The sequence below is a fragment of the Strigops habroptila genome, chromosome 3 (genome assembly GCF_004027225.2).
Source record: "Strigops habroptila isolate Jane chromosome 3, bStrHab1.2.pri, whole genome shotgun sequence".
Taxonomy (NCBI): domain Eukaryota; kingdom Metazoa; phylum Chordata; class Aves; order Psittaciformes; family Psittacidae; genus Strigops; species Strigops habroptila.
In genome coordinates, this window is record NC_044279.2 from 79805829 (window position 1) to 79833733 (window position 27905).

At 41.8% G+C, this 27905-nt stretch overlaps 1 protein-coding gene across 1 annotated transcript; it reads left to right on the forward strand.

The window, feature by feature from the left end:
• The first annotated feature begins 1064 nt into the window (after positions 1-1064).
• On the forward strand, positions 1065-27784 carry LOC115605817 (ovostatin-like). The gene is given in 35 exon segments (XM_030480835.1): positions 1065-1186; positions 1723-1906; positions 2197-2353; positions 4097-4149; positions 4979-4999; positions 6266-6434; positions 7000-7084; positions 7873-7984; positions 8355-8466; positions 8671-8780; positions 10480-10638; positions 11011-11238; positions 11754-11811; positions 12307-12452; positions 13122-13271; positions 13816-13986; positions 14311-14443; positions 15051-15147; positions 15651-15879; positions 17146-17269; positions 17636-17754; positions 18208-18259; positions 19080-19163; positions 20072-20248; positions 20776-20857; positions 21194-21350; positions 21674-21748; positions 23427-23592; positions 23865-24085; positions 24664-24879; positions 25281-25405; positions 25673-25763; positions 26302-26370; positions 27269-27374; positions 27723-27784. Coding segments are annotated over 35 exon segments (4422 nt in total).
• Positions 27785-27905: the final 121 nt, after the last annotated feature.

A 27905-nucleotide genomic window follows, 5' to 3' on the forward strand; every position in this document is an offset into this window, starting at 1 on the left:
AGGTGAGGGAGATAGATAGAAAGCCTTGACACTGTGCAAGCACTAGTCAGGAATAGGCAAAACACTGGTGAATTATGAACAGTGTTCTAGCCACAAATGTGAAACGCAGCACTATACAGGTGAAGAAAGTTGACTTCATAACTTCATCCCAGCCAGATCCGGTACCGATATGAATGGAAAAAAATTAATTGCACTTATCAAACAACTGCTTTCTAGCACTTCTTTACTTAAGGGGAGCAGCACAGAGAGTGCTTTATTTTCTCTGGAGAGAACAAGAGAACAAAAGAAGGAGGATGAAAGCAGATTTTTTTTTTCTCTCCCTAAGAAAACCAAGCAGCTTTCACACAGGTGTGAAAACTAGAAACCTGGGGCACTAACAGATTTACATGGACCCATCAAATGGCTAATTTCAAGCTGAAATTAATTAAACTTCAATAACACTGTAAAGTGTTCAATGGCTAAGGAAGAAATGTTTAAGACCTTTTAGATGTCTTTCTGTTTCTGGTTTCTCTATCATTCGGTTTCATCAATATTCAAAATATCCATGAAGCAAGGGTAAAGTGGAGCCAATACATTATTTTAACTAGAAACAGGTGTCAAAATATAGAAAGTTAGTCTACTTCACCCAGACTGTCAATCCAGATGATAAATTCCAACAATGGTGGGCAAAATCCTCAAATGTTGATCTGATTTGACAGGTTTATTCTGTTTAGATTTTAGATTATCTACAATTTAGATAATTTTGTGTTTTTCTGTGCTGTGCCAGGCCTCAGTGTAAAAAGCAAAGCCCCTCACCTTGAAAAGAAGACCACTAAAGACATTTTTCACAGACATTCGGAGCACTGCAGTGAAGTGTTACAGTCTGAAGACAGTGGGTTTGTTTAGCTTGCAGTAGGGTCAGGGGAGGTTCTTGCAAGTAGTAGGATAGACTAAGATCTCCACCCCTTGCTGCAATTATAAAGGCACTAACATCTAAGGAACAGCCAGGGAGGAGTTGAAGGATCGACTCCTTTCCTCTGGAGCACTGGGTGAGGAATGTTGTAGAACTGTTAAACTAGTAGGCAATGAATTGTTTCTTGGGATGAGAGCTTATCTCTTTCTTGTGTCTCCCAGTGAGAAAAATGTGGCTGAAGTTTATTTTGGCTATTCTTCTCCTGCATGTAACAGCTGCAAAGGAACCTGAGCCGTAAGAACTATCATATTATTTCTAATAGTATTCATGATAAGGCTTTAAGACAGTGCTAAAAGTAGTGCCACTGATTTTACTTTAAATAATAAATACTGCCATGACTAATCTTTTATATCTGTAGAGTTAAGTTAAACTGGAATGTAGATGGGAAGTGAATGGTTCTCATTTAATATGAAGCACACCTTCTGCCTTTTGCAGAACTTGTGTAGAAGTTGACGTGTATGTTCAGAAAAAACAATAGCAGTAGTAACAGTAGTGAGCTCTGCTAAAAGCAGGTGGGTCCAGGACTCAGGTAAAGGACAAAAAGATAAGAGCTGGGGTCACCGGCAGAGCTGTGTGAGCTGTGTGTGGAACCCAGGACTGGGTTAGTTGGGAGCCACAGGGCAGGAGTGAGGGGGACCGGCAGAGCATCCTATATTTAATCTAAACTAATCAGTGGGTACTGAATAATAATGCTTTGTATTTCTCTCATCTTGTTGAGACTGTTTCTCCTTTTTCTATGGTGTGATCACTTTGATGTTTGGATCTCATAGGCAGTATGTCCTGATGGTGCCTGCTGTCCTCCAAACTGACTCTCCAGGTCAGGTTTGCCTGCAGTTCCTTAACCTCAATGAGACAATATCCATCAGAGTCATCCTAGAATATGGTGCTGTCAACACCACTATTTTTGAGAAAACCATGACGGCAAGCAATGATCTACAGTGCTTCAACTTCACGGTAAATTCATTTTAATTAATGTCCCAGGGGAAAAGAAATGTAAGGAGAAATAAGACTTGTTGAAGAAAAAAGGAGGCAGAGGACATATATAGTAACAGACGAGGAGGCATTTTTAATAAACATAAAAAATCAGAAAAGCCCAAGAAAAGTGATGGAAGGTGATGAAGGTGATGGAAGTGAAGTGGGTGTCTCTTTTTAGGAGTCCAGGCCACAGGTATAGCTGTTCAATAGGTTCTGGAGCAAATTACTTCAAGATTAACAACCTCCCCTTGTTTTTTGTTTACTTACAGACTCCTCCTGTCAATTCTGCCCCATTGGCTTTCATTTCCTTCTCTGCCAAGGGTACCACAGTCAGCCTGGAAGAGCGGCGGTCAGTGATGATCTGGAACACAGAAAGCATTGTCTTCGTGCAGACAGACAAACCCATCTACAAACCAGGACAGAGTGGTGAATATTTATTTAGTTTATAACATGTCCCTTAGGAAGCAATTTCTTCAGACAGAATTTCTCTGCCGGGTGTTTCAGTCTGAGCTACAGTCTAGGCAGTTTCTTCAGAGTTTCTGTTAAGACCATTACAAGTGCGGAGTTCAGAAAGTCATCTTCAGGATGGCAGGAGACATGGCAACCCATGGTATCTATCATTTTATTTGCCCTTCCTTTGATGCTGGTCAGCATCAAAGACAGTCTAAAGACTGAGAGTGAAAGCCATTATTTTAAAATTAATTCTATGCCTTTAAAGATAAAATCATGCTACTTACCTTCTGGGTTCTGATGGTTTTGGACTTTATATTGTTGTTTTTCCTGCACTTATCTTATTCTCCTATGCATACTTCTCATCTGGCAATTAAACAGAGCTCCATGTATGCAAAGAACCATTTATCTTGATCCATTCCTTAATTCATTGCTAGGCTTTAAGACTTCTAACACACAGCTAGAACACCATAAGAAACACTATGATAATAGTTCTTTCCGAAGGTCAGCCAAATCATATAGCCCTTAGATTTGAATCAGCTATAATTTACTTAGGGATGAGTTCTAGCCACATAGATAGCTTGAAGGAAAGCTTACCAATCAAAATTTGATGCAACCAGGGTGTCCACAAAACATGGCTTTATTAGTTGTCAAATGTCTTGGTTTTGAGGTGGGGAAGCAGTAGACTAAATTAAATTATGGAAAGGTAATGCTTTTTAAGGGCAGTTTGGAAACGCATATTTATATTTTTCTTTGCTGCTGTGGTTTAACCCCAGCTGACAACTAAGCACTCGCCCTACCTCCCAGTGGGATGGGGGAGAGAATGGGAAGAGTAACATTGAGAAAACACATGGGTTGAGATAAAGACAGTTTAATGGGACAGAAAAGGAAGAAAATAATAATAATGATAATCATAAAAAATATACGATATATATTTAAATGATAAAAAAAAAAACCAAACCAAAATAAGTAATGCACACTACAGTTTCTCACTACTTGTCAACTGATGGCTAGCCTGTTCCTGAGCAGCAGCCTCTGCCCAGCTTCCCCCCCCAGTTTATTTACTGAACATGATGTCGTATGGTATGGCATATCCCTTTGGCCAGTTTGGGTCATTTGGGTCAGCTGTCCCAACTTCTTTTGGCCCTCCAGCCTTCTCACTGGAGCAATTCATTGCTCTCCTTTTAATATTCCTCTTGCAAACAAAACAAAACAAAACAAACCCGAAAAGTAATGCAAAAACCTGTAGAAGATGAGAACAAATTGAACTAAAAGGAATTACACTGACCTAAAAGGAATTGCATTAGGAAAAACTGACACCTAATCTACTTCCATAAGATTTGGAACTTTCACATGTTCGAAGCAACAAACCCTTCTTTAGAGATGGGGAAATGAAGACGAACAAGTTTGCCTACATCATGCTGATGGTCACTGAAAGAATTATGGCTGTCACTTAAGACTGCCTAACCTGCACAGCAGTGCTTATCTGAGGTTAAGCAAACTTTCATGAAAGAATGTGAGAACTTGATCTTGGGGAAAAGTCCCTTCAGCAAAGTCTCTGTAGAATTCTCACTTTCAAGCAAATTTTATTAGCTACATCCTGCGCAAGTGGGACTTCTAGAAGATCCATTGAAACTGGGAGTTCTAATGAATGCAAAACACTATGCTCAGCCAAATAAACTATAATTAATGCTAACAGCCTGTTCCTTGTCTTTTCAGTGATGTTTCGTGTTGTTGCCCTGGATTTCAATTTTAAACCTGTTCAGGAGATGGTGAGTGACTAGTATTAAAACTGCTGGGAGACAACCGCTTCTCAAATTTTAAGTAAACAGCTGCTGTAGATAAAATGCGATTTGCAGAGACTAAATGCCAAAGAATTAACATGAGTGTAGTAGTTTGGATTTGTGACACAACACCTCTTGCTATTGCTTGGAAAGAGGCTTAAAAGCCCTCCACTTTGTTGCAGCAGACATTATTTTAGCTCTGACCAGAAAGCCCATGGTTCAGTCTCCCACTATTACTGTACAGCAATTGTTGCTGGCAAAATTTGGTAAGTCATCCACCTGCTATTTTGCCCATTTTAGAGATGGGAAATGAAAATGAAAGTTGTTACCACAGTTGTTTATCTCATCAGAGGCACTCTACGCATTGCCAGGAAGCTGCCTTCATGCTCAGAGTGCTTAAGCCAAGAGATAGAAGGGTCTTTACTGGCCTCCTCTCATGTGGTTGTAATGTGGAAGACAGCAGTGTGTTACCAAAAGTTCTGATGCTAATAAGCAGAGTTAGGATATAAAATCAAAGAAGCCCTAATCATGGTTTTCATGCATCTCTATAACTCCACTTACTGAGCTCCTCTGGGATTGCACTAAATTCAGTATGATCAGAAACTGCCCTGATGTTGTCATTTGATCTCTTCCCTTTATATAATGTTCTTATTGAAGTAAAACTGCTATTGAACTGATTAAAGTAAGAGGTGAAGATACCTGATTAATGGTATTATACTGATTATTGATTATGCATCTCTCACAGTCCTGGTGAAAAATAATTTGTGTTTGTTAAGCCACCTAATCCCGTCTCACACTTTGTTTATTCCTCTTTCAGTACCCGTTGATTGCAATTCAGGTAAGAAATTTTTCTTTTTGTACTGTATTATTCATCTACAAATAAAATCTAGGGCACATATGCTTGCATTGGTTTGTATGTGTCTACATTCAGACAAATCTTACTCCTGGGTACACTGACAAAAATTTAACAGAAACTCCATAAAATCCCAGGATCTTGTTTGAGCTTTACTACTATGGAAATACCTATATTCACTTCAGCAGTCAAAAGTTGTACTGTTCTTATGCCTACCTTTGACTCCCTTCCTTTGAGTCAAAGGAAGGAGTCCTTTGCTCCTCAGTTTGCTCAACTTATTTTTGGGTATATCTTTTCACAAATCAAGTGTTCTGAAAACTATGAACAAATATAGGCTGTGGACACAATTCCTAGAATCACAGAATCATGGAATGGTTAGAGTTGGAAAGGGCCTTAAGAACGTCTAGTTCCAATCCCCTTACTGTGAGCAGGGACACCTCACACTAGATCATGTTACCCAAGGCTCTGTCCAACCTGGCCTTGAACACTGCCAGGGATGGAACATTTACCACTTCTTTGGGCAACCTGTGCCACTGCCTCACCATCACATTAATTACTAGTTATGTTAGCACTTCCATGGCATTTTGTAAGGATTTTTAAAATAGCAATTGCAGTTCATGTCTAGATAGTATTCTTGCAAGTTTTCATGTTATACCACGAAGTCAATTTTTCTTTGTTTACAGTGAAACATACGTATTTTGAGGTCTATATGTGTTTTTCTGCAGCCAGTGCTTTAAACAGTTCAGGGAAGTGGTGGGAGTTTTTTTAGTCTAACCAGCATAACTCATACTGAAAGGCAAATGGCACCCTAGTGAATGCAGAAGAAATGCTTCCTTCCTTCTTCCAGCAGCTGAAAAAATCTGGGGATGCTAAAGGCCAAGATTTGTGTGGGATAAGCTTAGCTGAAGTGGGAGCACAAAGATTTTCTTTTTCTCCCCTCTTGACACAAAACTAGAGCAACATATACTAAGGAGCAGGGAAGAGCAATATTGTTCAACATCAACTGATGATTGAGACCAATACCTAGGCTTGCAGAGGATGCCTAAATCTGAGATCAAGAGATGAGACTCTAGCAACATTAGTAATTAGAGTACCAAGTCATAATTTATCTCAATACACACGCATTAAGCAATTTCTCCAATAAGTTAAAGCAGCTTGTCCTGTTTTCTCTTTGTTTCTGGTTTTGTGTGCCAGTAGCAAGAGATTTCAAAGGGAAAAAGAAAAAAAGTCTGTATTGCTTTTCTTCTGCAGGATCCATGGGGCAACAGGATCTTTCAGTGGCAAAATGTGACGTCAGAAATGAACATTATCCAGATTGAATTCCCACTAACTGAAGAGCCTATCCTGGGGAACTACAGAATTATAGTAGCAAAGAAGTCGGGAGATAAAACAAATCACTCATTCCTTGTGGAGGAATATGGTAAATGCCACCCATTGGTTTTGTTTGGAGTAGAAAACATTATTAGACATAAGCCCCTATCAATCAGACCTTTTGACTGCTGAAACTTCAAACAGCTTCCTGGTAAATGGAACTTCAATCAGTTGTCAGTAAGAACTGGAGAGAAAAAAACCCCCAAAAAATCAGTAAAAAGCCGAATAAGAGAAATTAACCATTTTGCACAGGTTTAGCCAGGAAAATAATCCACATAACAAATCAATACACTGATTGCAAAATTCACTGTGACAAACTAACCTTCTTCGAGACATGTCCATGAACTTTCTTGGCCAAAGCTCTGTAAGGCATCTAGGCATCACAGGATTCACCTCAGAAGCTCTGCTTTCTCTTCAAAGTTTTGTAGAAATAATTCAGTCAGCCTTTGCAGGTCAGGCCACTTGTCAAACATTTTGACACCCCAGTTCTGAGATCCCATTCCATTTGTGAACTAACACTGGTGATATATCCTCATTTTCTCTTTCATTTCAGGAAGGCCTGCAAGTTTACAACTTGCCAGTGTTGTCTTTTTTCTTTTCATTCTCTGTCCTAGTGTTGCCAAAATTTGATGTCACAGTCTCTGCACCAGAAAGCCTTACAGTCCTGGATTCAGAGTTTACAGTGAAAGTCTGTGGAGTGTAAGTACCAGCTGTAGAGTGGTTATGAAGTATACTGAAGAGCAAGAACTTTCCAAGGACTGGGGAAAGAGACAGGCTTAGTCAAGAGACCAAAATAAATAGTGCCTCAGAAGAGGTTGGAGGTTGGTCAGGGTTGACTTGGTGGTTGGAGCTTTTCATTTACTTGTGTGCTCATCTCATTTGTTGTAAGAGTATTCTCTTCCAACTGGTGTTTGGTGAGTTGAACAGATCTTTTGAAAGGTCTCTGCTGATAAAGTAGGATGTGTCCACTCCAAATAACCCACTTCAGAGGGAGACCTTCATACAGCAGAGCACCATTAAATTCTAGCAGGTGTCTTAGAGTTCCAGCTGTCTTTAACTCCCCCTTCCAAGCTTAGTCCTTCAGAAGGACCTTGCTTACTCTAACACTAAGATCGTGTAATATAGAATCCAGGGTCGAAATCCTGAGCCCCTTGCAGATATGAGGAGTTTTGCTTTGATTTTACTGTGTCTAGAACTCCAGTCTAATTTGAAGAATGGATACAACAGTCATAATCTGGTTGGCAGACATGTCTGTCCATCATGCTTATAGAAGTATTTATTTTTAGGGGTGAAGTAGAACTCATTAGTATTTCAGCTTCTGAGTTGTATTATCTTTTTGTAACAGCAGGAGAGTTAGGAAAAAGCCTGTGAAACTATTCCATTCTCTTGCTTCTCAGCTCACTTCTGGTCCTGGATCTATTCCTGCATGTGTTAGCTTAAGTCAATTTTTCAATCATCACTCATGGACCTATTTCCTTTTTCCATAGGTACACCTATGGCCAGCCTGTTGAAGGGAAGGTCCAGCTCAGTGTGTGCAGGGATTTTGATTCACATGGGAGATGCAAGAAGAGCCCAGCTTGTCAATCATTTACCAAAGATGTATGATACACAATTATTATTCCTCTTTGTCCTCTCTCCTGTTTTCTTGCTTCTCTCCCACTGCTCATTACGCTTTTCTTTCTCTCTTTGATCCTTCACCTCATCTACTCATCTCAGTAGGAACTCAGGGCACCTCATTTCTCTTCTTGGTTTCCTACAGGCCTTAAGGAGGTCTGACATGTTCTTTCTTCACAGAACATGTGTTTCCCATCTGAAAAGTGTAGACAGTGATATCTCCATCAGTCCTGTATAAATCATGTTAAAAGTAGCGGGAAAAGACTTTACTTGTTAAACAAGGGTTCTGCGTATTGCTGGCATTCTTTGAAAGCTGTGATCCTTGGTGACAGGATTTTTTTATTTCCTATTCCAGCTGAAGACTGGCTGCCTCTCCCAGGTTTTCAGCTCCAACATCTTTGAGCTAAATCGCATTGGTTACGTAAGGAATCTTGGTGTGAAAGCTATTGTCACAGAGAAAGGAACAGGTAATTCCTTCTAGACAGTCAGAAACAGCAACAGTGGTGTGGTCAAAAGGAGAGTAGGAGATAATCAGCATCTGCCTGCTGACTACAAGGATGTCTTCCTGAAGAAAATCCATTTTTATAAGCATAGTAACCATCTCCAGCCAAATGCTAACTCTGAAGCTATATGAAAGACAAACTGTATCTTCTCTTCGACATTTCTTACAGGTCTGCAACTCACAGCTACTCACTCTATTTCCATAACTCGGGTGATGAGCAGTATACAGTTTGAGAATGTGGATCGCCACTACAGAAGAGGAATTCCTTACTTTGGACAGGTAAGGAAGGGCATGGAGAGCTTGTATTGAAGATGACTTACAGGCAATCACACGACAACAGTAATAGGAACATTTGGGGCACTGTTTAGGGTGGGTGGTGTCCTCCCCAAGTCTCTTTCTTTACATACAGTACACTATTAGTAATTCTAAATACTGAAGAGTATTAGTATATTCTGAGTTTAATTTTGCCAGAAATACTTCAAATCAAAACAATCCAATAACTATCATTTTTCTAACTTGCATTTTTAGCTTGAAATAAATCACTGCCTCTTCCTTCAGGACTGACCATCATATGACAGCTGGAGATTAATCAAAACACTGGGGGATGAGGGAAGAAAGAGTGAAAGGAGTAAATCTCTCTCCTTCAGCTCTTTTTTTTTTTCAATGAGGAAAGGATAGGGGATATCTTACCAATAGCACTGAAACGAGAGAAGAGATTGCCTTTCAAGTATTTTTTTCCCCTCTGGAATACGTCTATATAACTTTCTCACTTGGTCTCCACTCCAATCTTCAGATTGCTGTGCACCTTTCCACTCCTTACTGAAGGAAGGGGATCAACAGGCTCCCTGGGGTGATGTGCCACAGTGAATTCCTCAAACACATGCATTCGCACACACTAGAGGTTAAACATGCTTTAGCATGGTAGGAGGATGAGATGTCACATCTCAGAGACAAAGCTGCTGCTGCTGGCTTCAGGCAGCTTCTTTGCTTTTGCGCAAACTCACCCCCCCCCCACCCCTTGAGTGTCATATCAAGGGAACTATTGTCTCAAAGCCACTAATACTCATACTTTCTCAAAATGCAGCAGATCCCAGTTCCTGTCCTGGTGCCATCACATGTGATTCATAGCCCTTCCCTGCTCTATGAAATGTATGTTGCTGGATGTATATTGTATGCCTTTACTTTTGTTGTATTCAGTCCCTCTGAAGTCAACATTCCCCTGAATACTGTTAGTTCTCTGTTGTTATTTTTGTTTCAGAAGTCATTTGTCTCCATGCTGTTTCTGGACGGTGAGGATAGTCAGTGTCTTAAGCTTGTGATTAATATATTATTACTTCTGCCATCTTTTATTTCAGAAAAAACCAAAGCCAAAACCAAACAAAAAAACCCAGCTCAAAATGAATGCTCAGTTCTACCAACTTAGAATTTATCTAATGGTGCCTGATATATTTTCCTTGTTTGTTTAACACTTGAACATCAGAAATGGTGGGGACAGAATGATAAAAGAGTTCAAAACAAAGATCTGGAGGAAAGGCCTTCAGATACTGAAAGTAGCAGCAGCAGACTCCCAGGGGGGTTGGAACTAGATGATCTTAAGGTCCTTTCCAGCCCTAACTGTTCTATGATTCTATGATTCTATAAAACTAGTGAAGGAAAAAATGGAGGAAAAGGGGTACATCTTTAATCTGGAAATGTGTAGACAGGAGGGTCTGACCAGGAAAGAGATGAGACATGAGGAGTTCTTGCTCCACAAATGACATTATCAATGATGCAGCATATGCTGAAGAAGCTCCTGCTCCAAACCTCACAAGATAGCTGAAATAGCTGCCAGAATGTGAAGAGCAACATTTCAGCAATTAATATTGCTTTGAACGGATTAAAAAAAGCAATTCTATTTGGAGAGCAAGGGAGCACAAAACATTAGCATCTACATACAAAAAGATAGCATGCTGAACATGCCTCACGTTCTCTTCTACAGATCAAGCTGGTAGACAAAGACAACTCTCCTATTTCCAGTGAGGTTATTCAGCTATTTGTCAATAACAAGAACACGGCCAACTTCACCACTGACGATAATGGCATTGCGGAGTTTAGCATTGACACGTCCAAAATGTTTGATCCTGAGATCAGTCTGAAAGTGAGTAGCAAACAAGACTGAACCGAGACACAAAGAGAGATGGCTGCTCTCAAACTGAACCCCAAAAAGATGGGAGGAGGTTTGAATTCTGGTAATAAAAATAAAGCTTTCTCTGGCTTATTTCATATTCTAAAGGTCTCAAAAATCACTATAAAAGAAGTTAGGAAAACACCTGAGTTGTTGCAATGCAATGGCTTGTTGCAAGGCTGCAAGACTATTGTGCTGCTATTCCCTTACCAGTTTGGCTTTAGATGCAATTCTGAAATAGATGCATTCTATCACCTAATCATTCTGATGTCAGTATGTGATAATTATTTCCCTAATGACATGTGTTTTGTTTTCCTTTTCTTCCTCACTTCCTCTCCTGATCAGGCAACTTATAAAACAAGTGACCAGTGCCACTCTGAAGGTTGGATAGAGCCTTCCTACCCCGATGCGTTTCTTTCCATCCCACGCTTCTACTCCTGGACTAGCAGTTTTGTGAGGATTGAGCCTTTGTGGAAAGATCTGAACTGTGGGCAGAAAAGGATGATCACTGTGCACTACATCTTGAACACAGAGGGATACAAGGGCATAAACACCATAAACTTCTACTATGTGGTGAGTGTGAGGTTGTTGCAAGGGTTTGTTGAAAGGGTTTGACTGGGCAGCTATCTGGCAGTCCATCCACAGCAATTACAGCAATGAGCACTCTTTCAGCTTTGGGATTTCCAGCCAGCACAATGACAGAAACAGCACTGAGGTGGTTTGGCAGAACTTCCCGCTCAGGAAAAATGACCCCCATTTCAGGCCATGTTACTCTATCCCATAGAAAGGAACCACCTTCATAATGTCTCAAGCCAGGGTTCTTGTCCCTTTCCTCCAAGAAACTCCTTACGGTATTCTCTGCCTCCCTCTTCCCTTCATTTTCCTTTTGCTTTGTGACCAGTGACAAGGGCACCAGCAGTAGCAGCAGCAGTGGCAGCATCCAGCATGCCCCAAGGCTGGTTTTTAAGCATTAGAAGCCATCTCAATGTACATGCTTTGATTGCCCTGTCCACGTACATTGAACTCAATTGCAGTTTTCTCCCTCCAACCTCTATCAACCTATAAATGTATTGCTCTTCTCTGCACAGGGCATGGCAAAGGGCAAGATTGTCCTTACAGGGGAAATTAAAGTTAATATCCAAGCTGGTAAGTTAAGTTGCCAATCCATGTTTCTGTATTAAAAAAAACAAAATTAGAAGGGATGGTTGAACTGGGGACCAAGGCAAGACTTCCTGGATGTATACAGCAGCTACTGGGAGGGATGTATCGCTCTCCATCCATTCATGTGTGCATGATACTACCACTAACATCACTATAAAGTCAGATTTAGTCCAGCACCTAGATCACTTGATATGAGTCAAGTAGTGTCCTGTAAAGGTCTTCCCAAAGGATAATATAGAGAATGCAAAGTGTCTGGGTTAGAGGGCTGTTTGAATCTGGACATATGTTTAAATCCAGAAGAGAGCACCTGGAGCTAAACCCAGGCATGTCACTTCCTGGCAAATCCAGGATTTTTCAGCTTATTGTCTAAATACAGATTTCTCCACTGACTGGTACAGTTATATGCCAGTTGAGGATGGCTACTACTAGAGCAGGTCGTTGCATTTCTCTCCTTACTGGACCCTTTCTCTCTTCTAACAGATCAAAATGGCACTTTCACCATCCCACTTGTGGTCAGTGAGAAAATGGCTCCAGCCATTCGGTTGCTGGTGTATACGTTACACCCTGACAAGGAACTGGTGGCAGACAGTGTCCGATTTCCAGTTGAGAAGTGTTTCAGAAACAAGGTGAGAGACACTAAGATACAGCAAGTCTTACCTGCTGTCAGATAAATATAAAATTCTTTGTGCACACATTCATAACAGATTTCCAGTTTTATTTCTTGTTTCTATCCACTTGTCTCAACATTACTGTCTTCATTCCCCTTTTTTCTCTGTGGCCTTATACCTCTCCTCTATCACCACCTCCTGGCCTTATCATCAAAAGGTAAAGCTTCTTTCAACATTAAAACCTACTTTTTGGGAAACCCGCACTACTCCCAGATGGTACCTGCCTCTCTTGAGCTGGATTAGCATCCTATTTGGTTTAAACTGTGTTTTCTTTAGCACAAGGCACACACTTTAGCCTTACCCCACTTCACCATCTAATCTGTTACACTTTTTTTATTGAAAAATGTGATTTACAACGGAAACACACTTTCTGTTTAAATCACTTGAGGTAGGATTTATTGAAGCTGTCACAGGAGTTTAAGTATGCTTACTGCCTAAGCCCTCATTATAGCAGAGGCCTGGTCAACAGAAGCAGGGAACCAGACATCCCTCTACTGGCAGGCTATATGTGCTTTAACAGAAGAGCCTTCTACTCTCCTTCTTGCCCTCCGCACACACAGGCACAGACACAGAGCAGCCCCAAGCAGTAGTGATGAGCCATACCAACATCTGTTTGATAAATTTCAGGTCCAATTGCAATTCTCTGCAAAGCAGATGCTCTCAGCTTCCAATGTCAGTTTAGTCATTGAAGCTGCTGCCAACTCCTTCTGTGCTGTGAGGGCAGTGGATCAGAGCGTGCTGCTCCTGAAGTCTGAGACAGAGATGTCTGCAGAAATGGTAAGCTGCCCAAACAAATGCATTGTCTCTTTCTTCCTCCTTCTCCATTTCAATGCATCTCCACTTGAGATTGTTAGACTGTGTTAACTTCTGCTGGTTTTTGCATGTGCTGGTCATAAACTATCTGTAATAGACAATATACAGCATTTGTTTCTTGGCAGTTGGAAGTCCTCTTTCATGTGGGATTTGGTTTAACCAGTCTTTGGCAGCACAACCGTTATCAGCCACTCTTCCCAGGTTGGTGTCATTGGCAAACTTGTTGAGGGTACACTGCCCCATCATCCAGATCATTAATGAAGGTGCTGAACAGGATTGGACCCAGAATTGACCCCTGGGGTACACCTGTAGTTACTGGCCTCCAACTAGACTTTGTGCCACTAATCATCACCCTCTGCGTCCAGCTGTTCAGCTAGTTTTCAGTCCAGGAAACAGCATTGTTTCAAATAGGCTAACATCTCAGCTCTGGCAATTTGCAGCACATGGTGGTGTAATCAGGATTGATCTTTCCATACACACAGGTTTTGTGTTTCCTTCCCCCTCACAGATATACAGCCTGCATCCCCTGCAAGACTTTCAAGGCTATATCTTCAATGGGCTCAATCTAGAAGATGGTCCCAAAGACCCCTGTGTCTCATCTGACAACATCTTTCACAAAGGCTTATATTACACACCTGTAATGTCTGGATTAGGACCAGATGTATATCAGTTCCTCAGGGTAAATGTCCTGTACATTACTTAAACCTATTCAAGTGAATTTCCACTTATGTAGCTTTAGATTTTTCTGCAAATAATGATGTTAGTAAAGCTCATACATGACAAACTATCCTCACGGACATCTATTCTCAATTGCTGCTGGTGCCTACTGTGATTTTTCAGCATGCATAACACTCCCACAAGTCTCAGCATAGATGACTCTGGGCATGTCTCTGCATAGATGTCTCTGGGCATGGTGGAAAAGCAGTAATGAGAAAGTGGGAGGAATGGAATCAACCTCAGCTACAGTATGGTTATGGCTAACGCAGAAGTGTATTTTTTACAGGATATGGGCATAAAATTTTTTACTAACTCAAAGGTTCGGCAACCAGTCGTGTGTACTAGTGAGACTGTAAGACCTCCACCATATTTCTTGAATGCAGGATTCATGGCTTCTACACACCATGTCAAATCATCAGGTAATATAAGGGACAGGAAAGAGATTTTATCTTTCTCCTTAAATGAAGTGGTATTCATGTGACATGGACATGGACAGTACTCCTGAATCATATTGGTATTGATATTTAATATTGGTCTAGCACAAAATGAGGTGGCTTAGGGTAATGGCCAATACCCAAAAAAGTCTTTCAGGTCTACACTTCTGATTCATGTCCAGTTTCATGCTGGGAAGTGTTGGCAACCAGTAGAGTGTGACACAAAACTAACGTTGTTGACAATGATTCCCTTCTGACCACAGCTTGTTTGAAAAGACAGTGCAATAGTGCCGACAGCGAAAAGATATAAGAGCCAAGCGACCTGAGTTCTAGCCCTAGGTTTCGTGCTCATATCTGGAGACCAAAGGACTTCAAGAAATGCTTTCTTTCTTTGTGATACCAGGTTATACCTTGCTCACAGATACATTAATGAAATTAATCAATATTTATATGGCATTACCAATAATCTCAGAGAGAAATGGGTAAATACTAATCATCCTTCATACTGGCCCATGCATATTAAAAGCTGCCCTTTCTGGGAGTCTTGGTTATATGACCCAGGTTTCACTAAATTCCCATTATCTCTTACCAGCAGAAATTGCTAGAGAGGAACGTGGGAAGAGACTCATCCTTGAGACTATTCGGAAATTCTTTCCTGAAACTTGGATTTGGGATATAGTCTTGATTAAGTGAGTAATACTTCTTCCATCTCTTTGCCTTTCTTATAAGACTTAGTGAATATGTTCCCTGGTGTCCTGCAAGGTGGCAATTCCTTGCCACCTCTTCTTTTCTTCAGGCCTGGAAGACCTAGCTTTTTCAATCATCACCTGACCACCTGCCCTCCTCTTTTCCATGATAAAATTACCCTGTCCCAAAGACATCTATTCCCACAATGTGTGTACTATGAGTCATATTCCCTTCCTAAGGAAATGGGCACCTCTATTTAAAATATGGGTCTGCAACACAAGAATTCTGAGTTTTCTTTGCAAACTCAGGGAAATGATGGGCAGAAGAACTTTCAAATGGGCTTTTCTCAGAAGATTTGGGTGATAAGTTCTGGAGGAACTTGGATGTGGCATTTATGCAGACAGAATAGGGATAGTGCTGATTTTCAAAATCCATTGCCTCTACTGAGAAGCAAAGTATATGAAACTTAGCCTTTCTAAAGTCATCCTTTATCCATTCCCATCAGCTCTACTGGAAAAGCCAGCATCTCATATTCCATCCCTGGCACCATCACTGAATGGAAGGCCAGTGCCTTCTGTGTGGAAGAGTTGGTTGGATTCGGTATGTCTGTGCCTACCACCCTGAAAGCCTTCCAGCCTTTCTTTGTGGACTTGACCTTGCCATACTCTATCATCCGAGGAGAAGATTTCCTGCTTAGAGCAAATGTCTTCAACTACCTTGACCACTGCATTAAGGTGTGTACTTCTGCCCACATCCTTAGACCTTACCCCATTTCCAAAGAAGCTGTAGCAAAATGATTGGTGTAGGTGACTAGATCTGTCCCTGCCCTTGATTGATGTACTGCTCATTCTATCTGACCATAAATTACCCTGACTTGATTTGTCTTTCCAAACCACTACAAAGCAGAGGGAGACCTGTGTGAATTGTGACTAGGATGGGTGTATAAGCAACTATCTCACAATCCATAGAGGAAGGAAACAAGTGATTGGCAGAGATTCATCATGGACAGTCATCCAACATCAATGGTCATAGTGGGATCTTTTCTTTAGGGATGTATGTGAAAGTGTGAAGAAATGAAGGATTTCTTGCCAAACAGAAGAAAGTGGGATGAGCAGGAATTGGAGAACAGACAAATCCTTTTTCCCTGAGGCAAAAGTAGCAAAACAGGGAGCAAAAAAATCCAGTACTTGCCCTACAGAGTATTTGTCCAGCTAAAGGCTCTATTGCTCCCAGGCACTGGGGGACAGTACTCTCAATATTCAGTACTTTCCAGGCAAATTGGTTCCAGATCGCAGCTGCACTGTACCTCTGCATGAAGAGAGCTTACACATGGTTGAAAGGATACCTGAAGAAAGAAAACCAGGGATCTTCTATTTGGCTTCTTGTTTCTTATGCTGTATCTAGGAATCCTGAAAAAAAGAGGCAGGTGTGGAGTCTAGATTTCTTCTGTTTGCTTTGAATGCTGAAAATCAGCCCTCCAGTCTCACAAGGAGATCACCACCAAAAAAGTAAAAATCAAGACAAAATTTAGGAATGTTTTTTATTCCAAACAGTTTAAACAAAACAAAAAGGTTTAGTGTTTTAAACAACCTAGAAAAAAAAACCAAACAACCCCTCTGTTTTTGAGTCATCCATCTCTTAACCTTCTTTTCCGAGTGTTCCTACAATAACAGAAGAACAAACACTAATCAATGGTTTCTTTTGCAAGTTAGTTCAAGGCCATTAACGCCAGGTCAACTGAATATAACTTGCTATCCTGATCAGGAATCAGATGCATGCATAGGATATTTAACATCTCTATGGAGAATGTCGTGAGAGGCAACCTGTTAAGGTTACATCTAATAAATGAATCATCTAACATCATCATCTCAGGGCTTAACCTGCTCTACACTGTTAACATTGGATCTAAAAAGAGACTATCTCACCCCCTCTAACAGTAAAGCACTATTTGCCTAAGGTACAAAATATTCATCCCATCACACCCCTCTTTCTGTTCTCAGATTAATGTTTCGCTGTCAGATTCCCTTGATTATCAGGCCAAACTCATCTCCCCAGAGGATGATGGATGTGTATGTGCCAAACAAAGAAAGACCTACATCTGGAATATTTTCCCCAAAGAAATTGGTAAGTGTGTTTGAATCTACCCCTTTTTCTGTCCTGAGATTGATACTAATCAATTTATACCTCACCTGAAAAACCTAATCCTCTTGGAAAGGATTAGGAACTTGGAGAACTTGGAGCCTGGAGAACTTGGTCTCCTACTGGTCTTTCCAGCTGTCTGGGCTAAAGAGCTCCTCCGCAAGTGCGGTGTGTTTATCATTCCCATTTTCAGAGATCAGTTCTCTTTCCACTTCTTACCTAGAGTGACTGACCATTCATTATTTTGCACTACTTAACATCTGTAGATATTCTTTATCAGACGAAATGTCTTACTTTAGCCATCATTCTGCATGATAGAAGTCCATTTTTTCTTTTCTGCTACTATTTAAGGTAATGTAATATTCAGCATTACTGCAGAGACCAAGGATGTTGAAGCTTGTGAAGATGAAGCATCTAGGAATGGCAGTATTGACTACAGGGATACCCAGATCAGAACACTGTTGGTTGAGGTACTGCTGACAGCTCTTACTGTCTGCCCTGTACTCCCTTCCATGAGGAAAGAAAAATGCAGCAGAAGCGCCAAAAGCAAGTGGAAGTTTTTCAGGTTTCCTAAAAAAACTCCTGATTTGGCTCCACCTTCATCTGGCTGGGACATAGTCTGGCTGTTTAACCTAAGACTAAGTCCACTCCCATCTGATGTCCTCTTCCACGAGGACCAGTGGGTGTTGGTAAATGCATGTCTCCCTCATGCAGAGGACAAACTGGAAATGAGGGACTCCATCTGATGGGAACTCCCTTTTAGTAGAAGCCACATCAAGTATGAACCTGTAAAATGTTGCTTCAATCCAGCTGTCCCATAATTCAGGAGGATGGGGTGAAGGGTGGTTCTTCTGTGACTGCATTTCTTCTTCATGCTTTGTTCTCACTCACTGCTTGTGTCTCTTCTTCCCATGGCCATGCAGCCTGAAGGAATCAGAACGGAAAAGACCCAAAACTACCTGGTGTGTACAAAAGGTAAAGTTCTTATATACTGCTGTCCCGAGAGGAACTGAAAGGAACGTTAGAGTTTGCACTCTCTCCTGCAGTGCTCGTTGTTGTTGTCTCTCCCCTTTAACCTGGAGTTGCCCAAATGGCAGCTAGTGTGAGTGTTGCAGTTCAATTCCCTGCCATGAAATTCCTGTGTGATCTGGTGCATGTCATGTAGGCAGTCTGTGCTGCAGCCAGCAGTGCTGAGATGCTGAAGGAAGGCTGCTATGAGGCTATCAAATGGAGAAGATCTTTCTGTCCAAAATCTGTCCTGCATTTCATGCACTTGTAGAAATTCAGTCAACTCATGTTGACTGCTGTACTCCATTCGAAGGATAACTGTAGCTTGCAGCTTTCTGTTTCTAGTGGGAATGGGAGAGGGAACGTAAAGTTCCTTTCCAGACCATCTCTGGTACTGACAGCAAACAGTTTCCAAGGTTTCATGAAAGCTCTGCCTAAACGAGGCACAAAAGCAGCCCTGGCCCTCACCAACCAGCTCTCCCCAGAATCTCACTGAAGAAATCCCCAGAGTTCACAGACACTACAACCTGTGAGTATCAGCCTTACCCTGCTCAACCGGTTTCTGTTCAGCAATGACAGTTACTGCACTATTTGGTCTGTTTTTCACAATTTCGGTTTTGCTATGCCCCCTTCTCTCTTGATGTCCTTGGTGACAGCTGTGAATTCTGTCTAATGCTGTCTCTTGTGTGGAATTTTGCAGTGTGGAATTTCTACCAGGAGCATTCTACCGTTATAACGAATGTTCCCATACAGGCAACCACAAGATACTTAATATTTTTCTCCACAGATGATGTGGTTATTCAACATGTTCCTCTAACTTTACCTACAAATGTGGTGGAAGGATCAGCCAGAGCTTCCTTTTCTGTTGTTGGTAAATATATAATTAACAAAACATGAAAAGAGAGAAAATGTAAAAACATAAAATGAAAGCTTTTTCAGGATTCAAAATGAGCGTTTCCACTCATTGATTGGAGGCTTTTGACCAGAGACTGATTCTCATCTTGTCCAAGCAAGATTCTCATCTTGCTGTATCAGAGAAATTAAGATTAAAAATCAGTTACATCCTTCTTCACTCTTCTGTTTAAATTTATCGCATTTGAATGTTTTGACCTAAAGCAGCATAGTTCTGGGTTATGACCTCAGCCTACATTAGCCAGACTCATGTCAGTAGACTTTTTTCCACTCACCCATCTGCACATCTGAGATGTTAGTGGAATCTTTTCAGTCTTTTCCTTAAAAGGACCTGGGCTTAGTTACATGACTCACTAGTCATACAATCTTTGCTTTGTAATGTTGGTGATTTCAGCTCATTCCAGAAATCTTTTGCTGGGTCTGTGCTATCTTTCCTAAAAATAACAGTTTAGAAGTGGTCTAAGATACACCTACATAACCAGTGTTCCTTTCCAGCATTAATTGTTAATTCTGCAATACATGGTTCATTGTAGCATCACTGGGCTGTTCCCCTTCCCCACTCTGGAAACAGAAGTTTTCTGAAAGTTCTTTTAATTTCTAATATGTATCTGCTTGACGTGGCACTAAAATTGATGGCATTTCTCATGTGGGCAATTTAGACTAAGTAAGGAGAGACAGGGAAAGGATTTCTTTGCTGACTGCAAAGCAAAACAGAACAAATCACTTGGCATTGAGAGCTTCATGCTTGTTGGAAAGGCTTGTAACACCAGCTAGGCTTTCCATGACTCTGCCTACACAATGGAAATTACTGTTTGTTTCAGTGGCCATGAGTTGTACTAATCCTTCCTGGCATCTTCTCTTCCCCAGGCGACATCATGGGCACTGCCATGCAGAATGTGCACCAGCTCCTCCAGATGCCATTTGGCTGTGGGGAGCAGAACATGGTCTTGTTTGCACCCAACATCTACGTCCTGGACTACCTGAACAAGATAGGGCAGCTCAGTGAGGAGGTCAAATCCAAGGCCGTCGGATACTTAGTGAGCGGTGAGAACTTTGTGCTTCCCTTCCTTACACTGTATGCTGAAATCCCCATGGAGGCCCAGTGAGCAGGAGCAGCAGCATGGCTATCATAGCAGTATGGTACCGCTGCTGAAGCACAGCTCAGTGACCCAAGGGTCTGCCTGATCAAGACACTTGTTATTTTTGTTTTATTTTCTTTCTTTCTTTCTTTCTTTACCCTATTTTTCTGAGTCTCAGCTGTCATGTTTCCTTCAAGGTTCTGTCTTTCAGTCCTTTTCTCCTTTTCCACCCAGGCACAGCATGTATCCTAATCGTGTTAGCTTATCTAGAGCACAGAGCTGATACAGCTCTGCCTATTCCGTGACTCAGCGTCCCTACAGGACAAGATGGCCCATGCTTCCATCTAAGGTCCCTCTGGCATTCCCTGCAGCTTGGTAGATATACACTGCCTTTCTACTTTTTCCCACTGTGGTTTCAGATAAATCTGATAGCAAACAGAATAAGGTTTTGTTTTTAACTTGGGGAACACTTCCTCTTCCATGTGTCTGCAGGCTACCAGAAGCAGCTGTCATACAAACATTCTGATGGGTCCTACAGTATCTTTGGCACCAGAGATAAAGAAGGGAACACTTGGTGAGTGGCTGGGAGCAGAAATGTCTCAGATATGAATTCGCATTGAATTTACATGACCCAGCTGACTTTTTAGTTTGGTCTCCTGCTGTGTCCCATGAAACCCAACGCACTGCAGTGCTCTGTAGCTAGGATCAGCCCCAGAGTGAGCAGGACACCCTTTCTGTGTCCCATATAGCTACCACTCCTTTAACTACTGTCTCCTGGAGGAGCACAAAAGGAGAAGGCAAGCCAACAACATGGTGGCTGAAACTCTTCATGCTTATGCATGAACGGGAGCATGACTTTTTCTGTTCCTACTTTCAATGCTCACCTCACAGCTTCATCTTTCCCTTTCAGGCTCACTGCCTTTGTGTACAAATCATTTGCACAAGCTAGTCACTTCATCTATGTTGATGACAATATCCAGGCTCAAACCCTAATGTGGTTGGCAAGCAAGCAGAAGCCAGATGGCTGTTTCCGAAGTGTTGGGACACTCTTCAACAATGCCTTGAAGGTTGTAGAGAATTACATCTTGGTCAAACTTACACTCTTTTCATTAAGAACATGCTCTCCCGTTACAGTCAAAAACTAGACTTTACTCCAATTGCCTGTCCTCTGCCAAGGGCTAACTTTCCACACTTTACAATTACTATTTTCTGCTCAGTCACCTTCCCCACACTATACTTTGAGCACCTGAGATAGGGTTACAGGACTATAAGCTTGAGGGAGTGATGTTTTTTGAGGAGATAGCAACAGGTTTCTCTTCATTTAAAAGCTATGTAAGAGCTTCTCACTCATGTCATTCATTGATTATTCTTCTCTCCATGTCTTTTTCAGGGAGGAGTAAATGATGAGCTGTCGCTTTCTGCCTACATCACCATTGCTATGCTAGAAGCTGGTCACTCCAGCTCGGTAAGGAGACTTTCAGGTGCTGCTATTCAGCTGAAATTGGTCCCCAGTGTTGACTTAGCTCCTGCATCTCCTAAAAATTGTCTAGATAGTAAAGAGAGAAAGAGAGAGAGAGAGAAAAATTGCAGGAAACACAACTGTGCTCTGTATCTGCACTAGTTGCTGTGATAGAGAAGTTCTCCATCTGCAGAGATGTGAGAGAACCACCAGTGTGTGTGTAGAAATTGTCAAACCTCAACAGGATTAGATCTTCTACTTGAGAGCCCCAAGGCATTGAGTGGCACCTTTTACTTCCTGGCAAAAAAATTTGAAGGGTAGTAACACACACACTGTGGCTTAGCCTCAAACATGGCGGTCAAGAAAGTAAGTTATTGTAAGTAAATCCATAAAGTCTACAAATGGAACTAAAAGCTATGTTGGAAAAACAAAGGTCCATCAGAGTGAAAAGTCCATCTGTCCTATTTAAAAAGTGGCCAGTACAAACGAGACTACAGAGGAGATGTTAGATTTCAATATATGAGTTTCTCTGCCTCCAATTTGTCATATGCTTTCTGAGGACCTTCCCAATTAGTGCATTAGTGAGGAAACAGAGTCAAACTGTGAACATTTTTTACTTGGTATAAACCTAGTACAACTCCACAGAATTACATTAAAATTACACCAGAGTCACTGATGATAGAGACTACCAGGCTGGATTTGTTCAAGACAACAGACTTGTGACCTTGAAAGTGCAGAGTAAATCATTATTCCAGTAAGTCAACCGTATACTGGGCTGCATCAAAAGGAGTGTGACTAGCAGGTTAAGAGAGGTGATCCTGCCCCTCTACTCTGCTCTTGTGAGACCCCACTTGGTGTATGGTGTGCAGTTCTGGTGTCCCCAACATAAGGAGGACATGGAGCTATTGGAGCAAATCCTGAGGAGGCCACGAGGGTGATCAGGGGCTGAAGCACCTCCCATATGAAGACAGGCTGAGAAAATTGGGACTGTTGAGCTGGGAGAAAAAGAAGCTGCATGGAGACCTCAGAGCAGCCTTCTAGTATCTGAAGGGGATCTACAAGGATTCAGGAGAGGGACTCTTCATCAGGAACTGTAGTGATAGGACAAGGGGTGATGGATTCAAACTTAAAAAGGGGAAGTTCAGGTTAGATATAAGGAAGAAGTTCTTTACTGTGAGGCTGGTGAGGCACTGGAACAGGTTGCCCAAAGAAGTGGTGAATGGTCCATCCCTGGCAGTGTCCAAGGCCAGGCTGGACAGAGCCTTGGGTGACTAAGGTCTAGATGGAGGCATTCCTGCTCATGGTAGGGGGCTGGAACTAGATGATCTTAAGGTCTTTTTCAACCCTAACCATTCTATTGATTCTATAATTATCATGGAGGCAAGCAGAAGGAATTAGCTGTGAAAGAAACATGACAGTCTTGTTTATAGACAGTCATCTCTAAGAACACACTGAAAAGCTACTTGATTTTTCTGATGTTTCTTCAAAAATCCCTCCTTAAAAAATTCTGCATTCTCTCTCCTGAAGTCACTATACAAACTAAAGTCCCATTCTTATTGCTGTGATAATGACAAGATGAAGAACAGGTTAAAAGAAAATAAATGTTTGACCAGGTGAAGACTACTGTCCTGAATTAGACTCATGTGTTCTTGTTGGTTTATTTGTTGTTCTCTTTTTTTTTAAGTACCCTGTAGTCCGAAATGCCTTTTTTTGTCTGGATGCTGCATCTGAGAAGAATATCAGTGAAGTTTACCTTCAGGCACTCATGGCCTATGCTTTCTGCTTAGCTGGAAGGGCAGAAAAATGTGAATCATTCCTCAGAGAGTTACAGAAATCAGCAAAGAAAGTTGGTGAGTTTCAGCCTATTTGGGAATTTGGGAAGTGGGAAGAAGGAATAGATCTTACTGATGGTATGTGGTCTAACCTTGGCAATAATGAGAGTATAGGCACATGAACCAGCCTCCACAAATAACCTATGGAGTTTATGCAACTTACAGCGCATCTGTTGCTCTGTGCAGAGTACTTGTGAGAAAGAGGCCAGGACACAGTATGTCTCTGAGGCAGCATAGAGCAGTGTCACCTATAATCCGTTTTGATTGCTCCTCACCCTCTTTTTGTTCAGATGGCTCACAGCACTGGGAGCAGGAGAAGAGGTCTCCATCAGAAAAATCTCCCTCCTTCCTTGACCATGCCCCATCAGCTGAAGTTGAGATCACCAGCTATGTGCTGTTGGCATTGCTCTGCAAACCCAGCCGGAATCAAGAGGATCTCACAAATGCCTCAGGGATTGTGCAGTGGATCATCAGGCAGCAGAATCCCTATGGAGGTTTCTCTTCCACCCAGGTGCCAAACTCCCTTCCACTCCCCAACCCGTCCTAGGAATTGGGGCAGGTTCAGGGTGCCAGTGGGGCTTTGACTACCTAGTCTTATTTCTCCTTTGTATCTGCTGCCTCAAACACACAAAGACCAAACCTTCCTTGTAGAGAGACCAAAATACTTCCCCCTCACCCCCACTTCTTCTTGACTATGGAAAGATTAAAGCCGTACAAGAGTAATTTGACTAGCAGCAAATACAGATACTTGCGTTGGGGATGGGCCTAGAAAACACCAAGTCACGGATATTATATGACCAAGAAGTGCTCTGTAGTTCCCTAGAAAACACATGCTTCACCACTATGAAAAACTCTATTGCTCAGATTTTGTTCTGAGACCTTCATATGAGCAGAGAGATTTCTTCCACCCTAAAACATGTATGCTAGAATGAAATGGTTCCTTATGTATGAGAACCCTGGAATGATACACAAACTCAGGGTTTCTTCAGCAAGGATGAATCAACTGTGCTTCATGCTGGAACCATGACTTCGACCTCCCCTGCACCGGTCATGCTGTATAGCTAATCGCCTCTTACTATTTTCCTTCAGGACACAGTCATTGCTCTTCAAGCCCTTGCTGCTTATGGTGGGGCCACCTACAATTCTGTTACACAAAATGCAGTCAAGATCACTTCCCAAAAGCCGTTTGAGAAGGTATTTATTGTCAACAACGCAAACAGGCTCCTGCTGCAACAGACTCCCCTTCCAGAGGTCCCTGGGAAATACAGCCTAGCAGTGAATGGCAGTGGATGTGTGCTTATGCAAGTAGGTGTCTACTCTCCTCTTCATTGTACCTCACGTTCTGCATACGATACAGCCATGTTTTTGGTGATTCTCTGACTTCTCTTTATTTTTCCTAATTATTTGATTGCCCTAAACTATTTTAGAACTCTTTTTCCCATCCCACATTCTGACTCCTGTGGAGTCACAGCATGGAAAAAAATGAGTCTTTCTGATCAGCAGCTGGTTTCTCTTTGGGAGGTAGAGGTACCTTCATTGTTAAAGAGCAGAAGTCTGGTGTGTCCATCATGGATGTAAACAAGGATCTTCCACATAAAACCAAGGGCGACATTGCCGGGGAACTTCATTAGGTCTGACACTTGTTCTTTGGAATGCAAAGAAAAAACTTTGGCATGCTTGAAAAAAAGGGCTTTTTCCTTTTCCAGGCAGCACTGAGATACAGTATTCACCTTCCAGAGGGGGCCTTTGGATTTTCTCTCTCAGTACAGACATCAAATGCTTCCTGCCCATTGGATCGACCAGCAAAATTTGATATTGTCCTCATAAGCAGGTAATGTGCCATCAACAAACCAGCTGCACAGAAGACAAGACATTCAGGGAAGATTGCTGTGTGTATTCAGTTCTGCTTATAAAGTCAAGAACCATAAAATGACCAATGCGTTGATGATACCAAGCTGTAAGACACAATATCCCAAAAGACCTTGTGACAGTAACTGATGGTGGTAGCACATACTTGGCCCCCTCATACTAGTGCCTCCCTCTGGCTGCATGACGCCAGAAGGATGGTCCAGACTGACAGGGTCCTCTATTGTTTCAGTTACACAGGGAAGCGCAGCAGCTCCAACATGCTCATTATTGATGTGAAGATGCTCTCTGGCTTTGCGCCTGTTAAGTCTTCCCTGGATAAGGTAAGCTATAGGAGCAAGATTAAATGAGTCACACCAGGGACTGAGAAGAAGACTGGTCCTGATGAAAACAGAAGCCTGGTTAAGAATCATTCACTTACAAACCCTGTGAGATGTTTGCATGGCTGCACTTTTAATTATTGGGCCGACAGAATGCCCTATAGGGCGCTGTGAGCACACAGACCTTCCCAGATTAAAAACTAGGAAGGGTTCCAGCTAGAGCCTGACCAGCTGGCAGCTGCAACTGAGAGATGGCACTGCCTGGGTAGGGAAAGGGTGGGAAATCTACCAGACTATACAACACCAAAGTCAAGCAGTATTCCCCAAATGAACTGTAGTGCCTTTCATGCACTTGGGAAGTGCTGAAGTCAAGTGGCAGGTTTTGCTTAGTCCTCTCCATCTATATAGCAACATTTGGACTCTATCAGCTGTTAGCTGATAGCTGGCTAGGAACAGAATCCTGCAGCAATGCAGCGGTAGGGTCTGAGGTAGAGCTTGGTTTTTAATGTTTTATATTTAACTCCAATTCTTTTTTTTAAAGCTCATTGACAGTCACACAGTGATGCAAGCAGAAAACAAGAAAAACCATGTTCTCCTTTATCTGGAAAATGTAAGTTCTGATCACTATTTTATTTTTGCAAAGGATGCAAACAGCATGTAATAGATGTACCTACAGTGTGAATATACTGGATAAATCGTAGGCGTCCTGTTCCCTTCCTCATCAGTTTTCCCCTGTAAGCACTAAGCTGCTTATTCCTCAAAAAGCATTTAACATCCCAAACTCCCAAACAGCTTCAAACTGATGCCTGCCCTACTAGCAACTGTCAGTTAATAAAAGAAGTACATAGAAATTAATCAAAATTCTTTCTCCTTTCAGTCAATAGCAGATAAACACCAGAAAAGAGGTTCCTTTGTGTCTATGTCCCCTTGGTAGGCTTGTCATAAACCTCAGTCTTTCCAACAGGAGATGAAACACTGCTCTGATTGCCTCTGGAAAGATTTTCATTGCTTCTCTTATGCTAGTTGATTCCCAAATTTAGCCTGTTGTCTTATCCCTGGATCAGAATTTGCACAGTAAAAGCACTTTGCTTGGAGCCCTGCAGAACTAATAAAAGTCAATACCCCAGTGATGTACATTGATTCCCATAATTTTCTTGCTGGCACATAATGTTCATGTCTGAAATTGGTAGGGTTAGAATACCAGACTTTATCATTCTGACCACTGGAGAATTAAGCTTAATCTTCTGGGACATTTTTTCCCTCTCTGGCAAGAAGATGTGTAATAACTCAGAATCAGGTAATACAAGCAGGATAGGAAAACTACAACTCTTCACTTCAGTTTCACTTTGGACTCTCCAAACATAATTCAGATAATGGATGTCCCCTATGTGTATGTGTGGCTTCAGTGGGATTTGGAATACAAAATCTATCAGTTACCACCTTTGTCTGCTCCAGAGGGTGTTGTAGAAATAAAAACACTTATGTGATCCTCATCCTGCCATTCGCAGATCTCACAGACAAAAAGGAAAGAAATCACTTTCTCAGTTGAGCAGGACTTTGTTGTGATCCATCCCAAGCCAGCTCCTGTGCAGATCTATGATTACTATGAAACTGGTAAGTCTTTGATTTTAAGCAGTATGAAGTTTGGGGGAGGGACAGGGACAGCAGAAACACTGCATGCATTAAGGGAGATCCAGAACCAGCCCTCCTGGAATCAAGATTCCTCTGAACTCTTATCAGGATCTGGATTTAGTATCAGGGGAGAGACTTATTCCGCTTTTGTGAGCTCATGCCCAAGGTGACAAGTGGGCATGACTAGGAAGCTACAAAAATTCACATGCCAGAATGAAGCAGATTTCAAGGATCTCTGACTTAAGCATGTGAGGGGTGTATCTACCTCCAGGGAAAGGCACAGGAAGTGGTCTGCAGGCTAATAGGAACATTTCTTTCCTTCTTCTCCAGAAGAGTATGCTGTTGCTCAGTATACGTCACCTTGCAAAGACCCTGTTGCAGAAATGGACTAATGATGAGAGAAGGTAAGTGAAATCCAGAAAAAAAACCCAAGCAGGTGAGAAGGTGAAATATAAAGCAGCATGTGCAGAAGGATTGGCAGGGTGAAGAGAGCAATAACTATTCTCGTAGAAA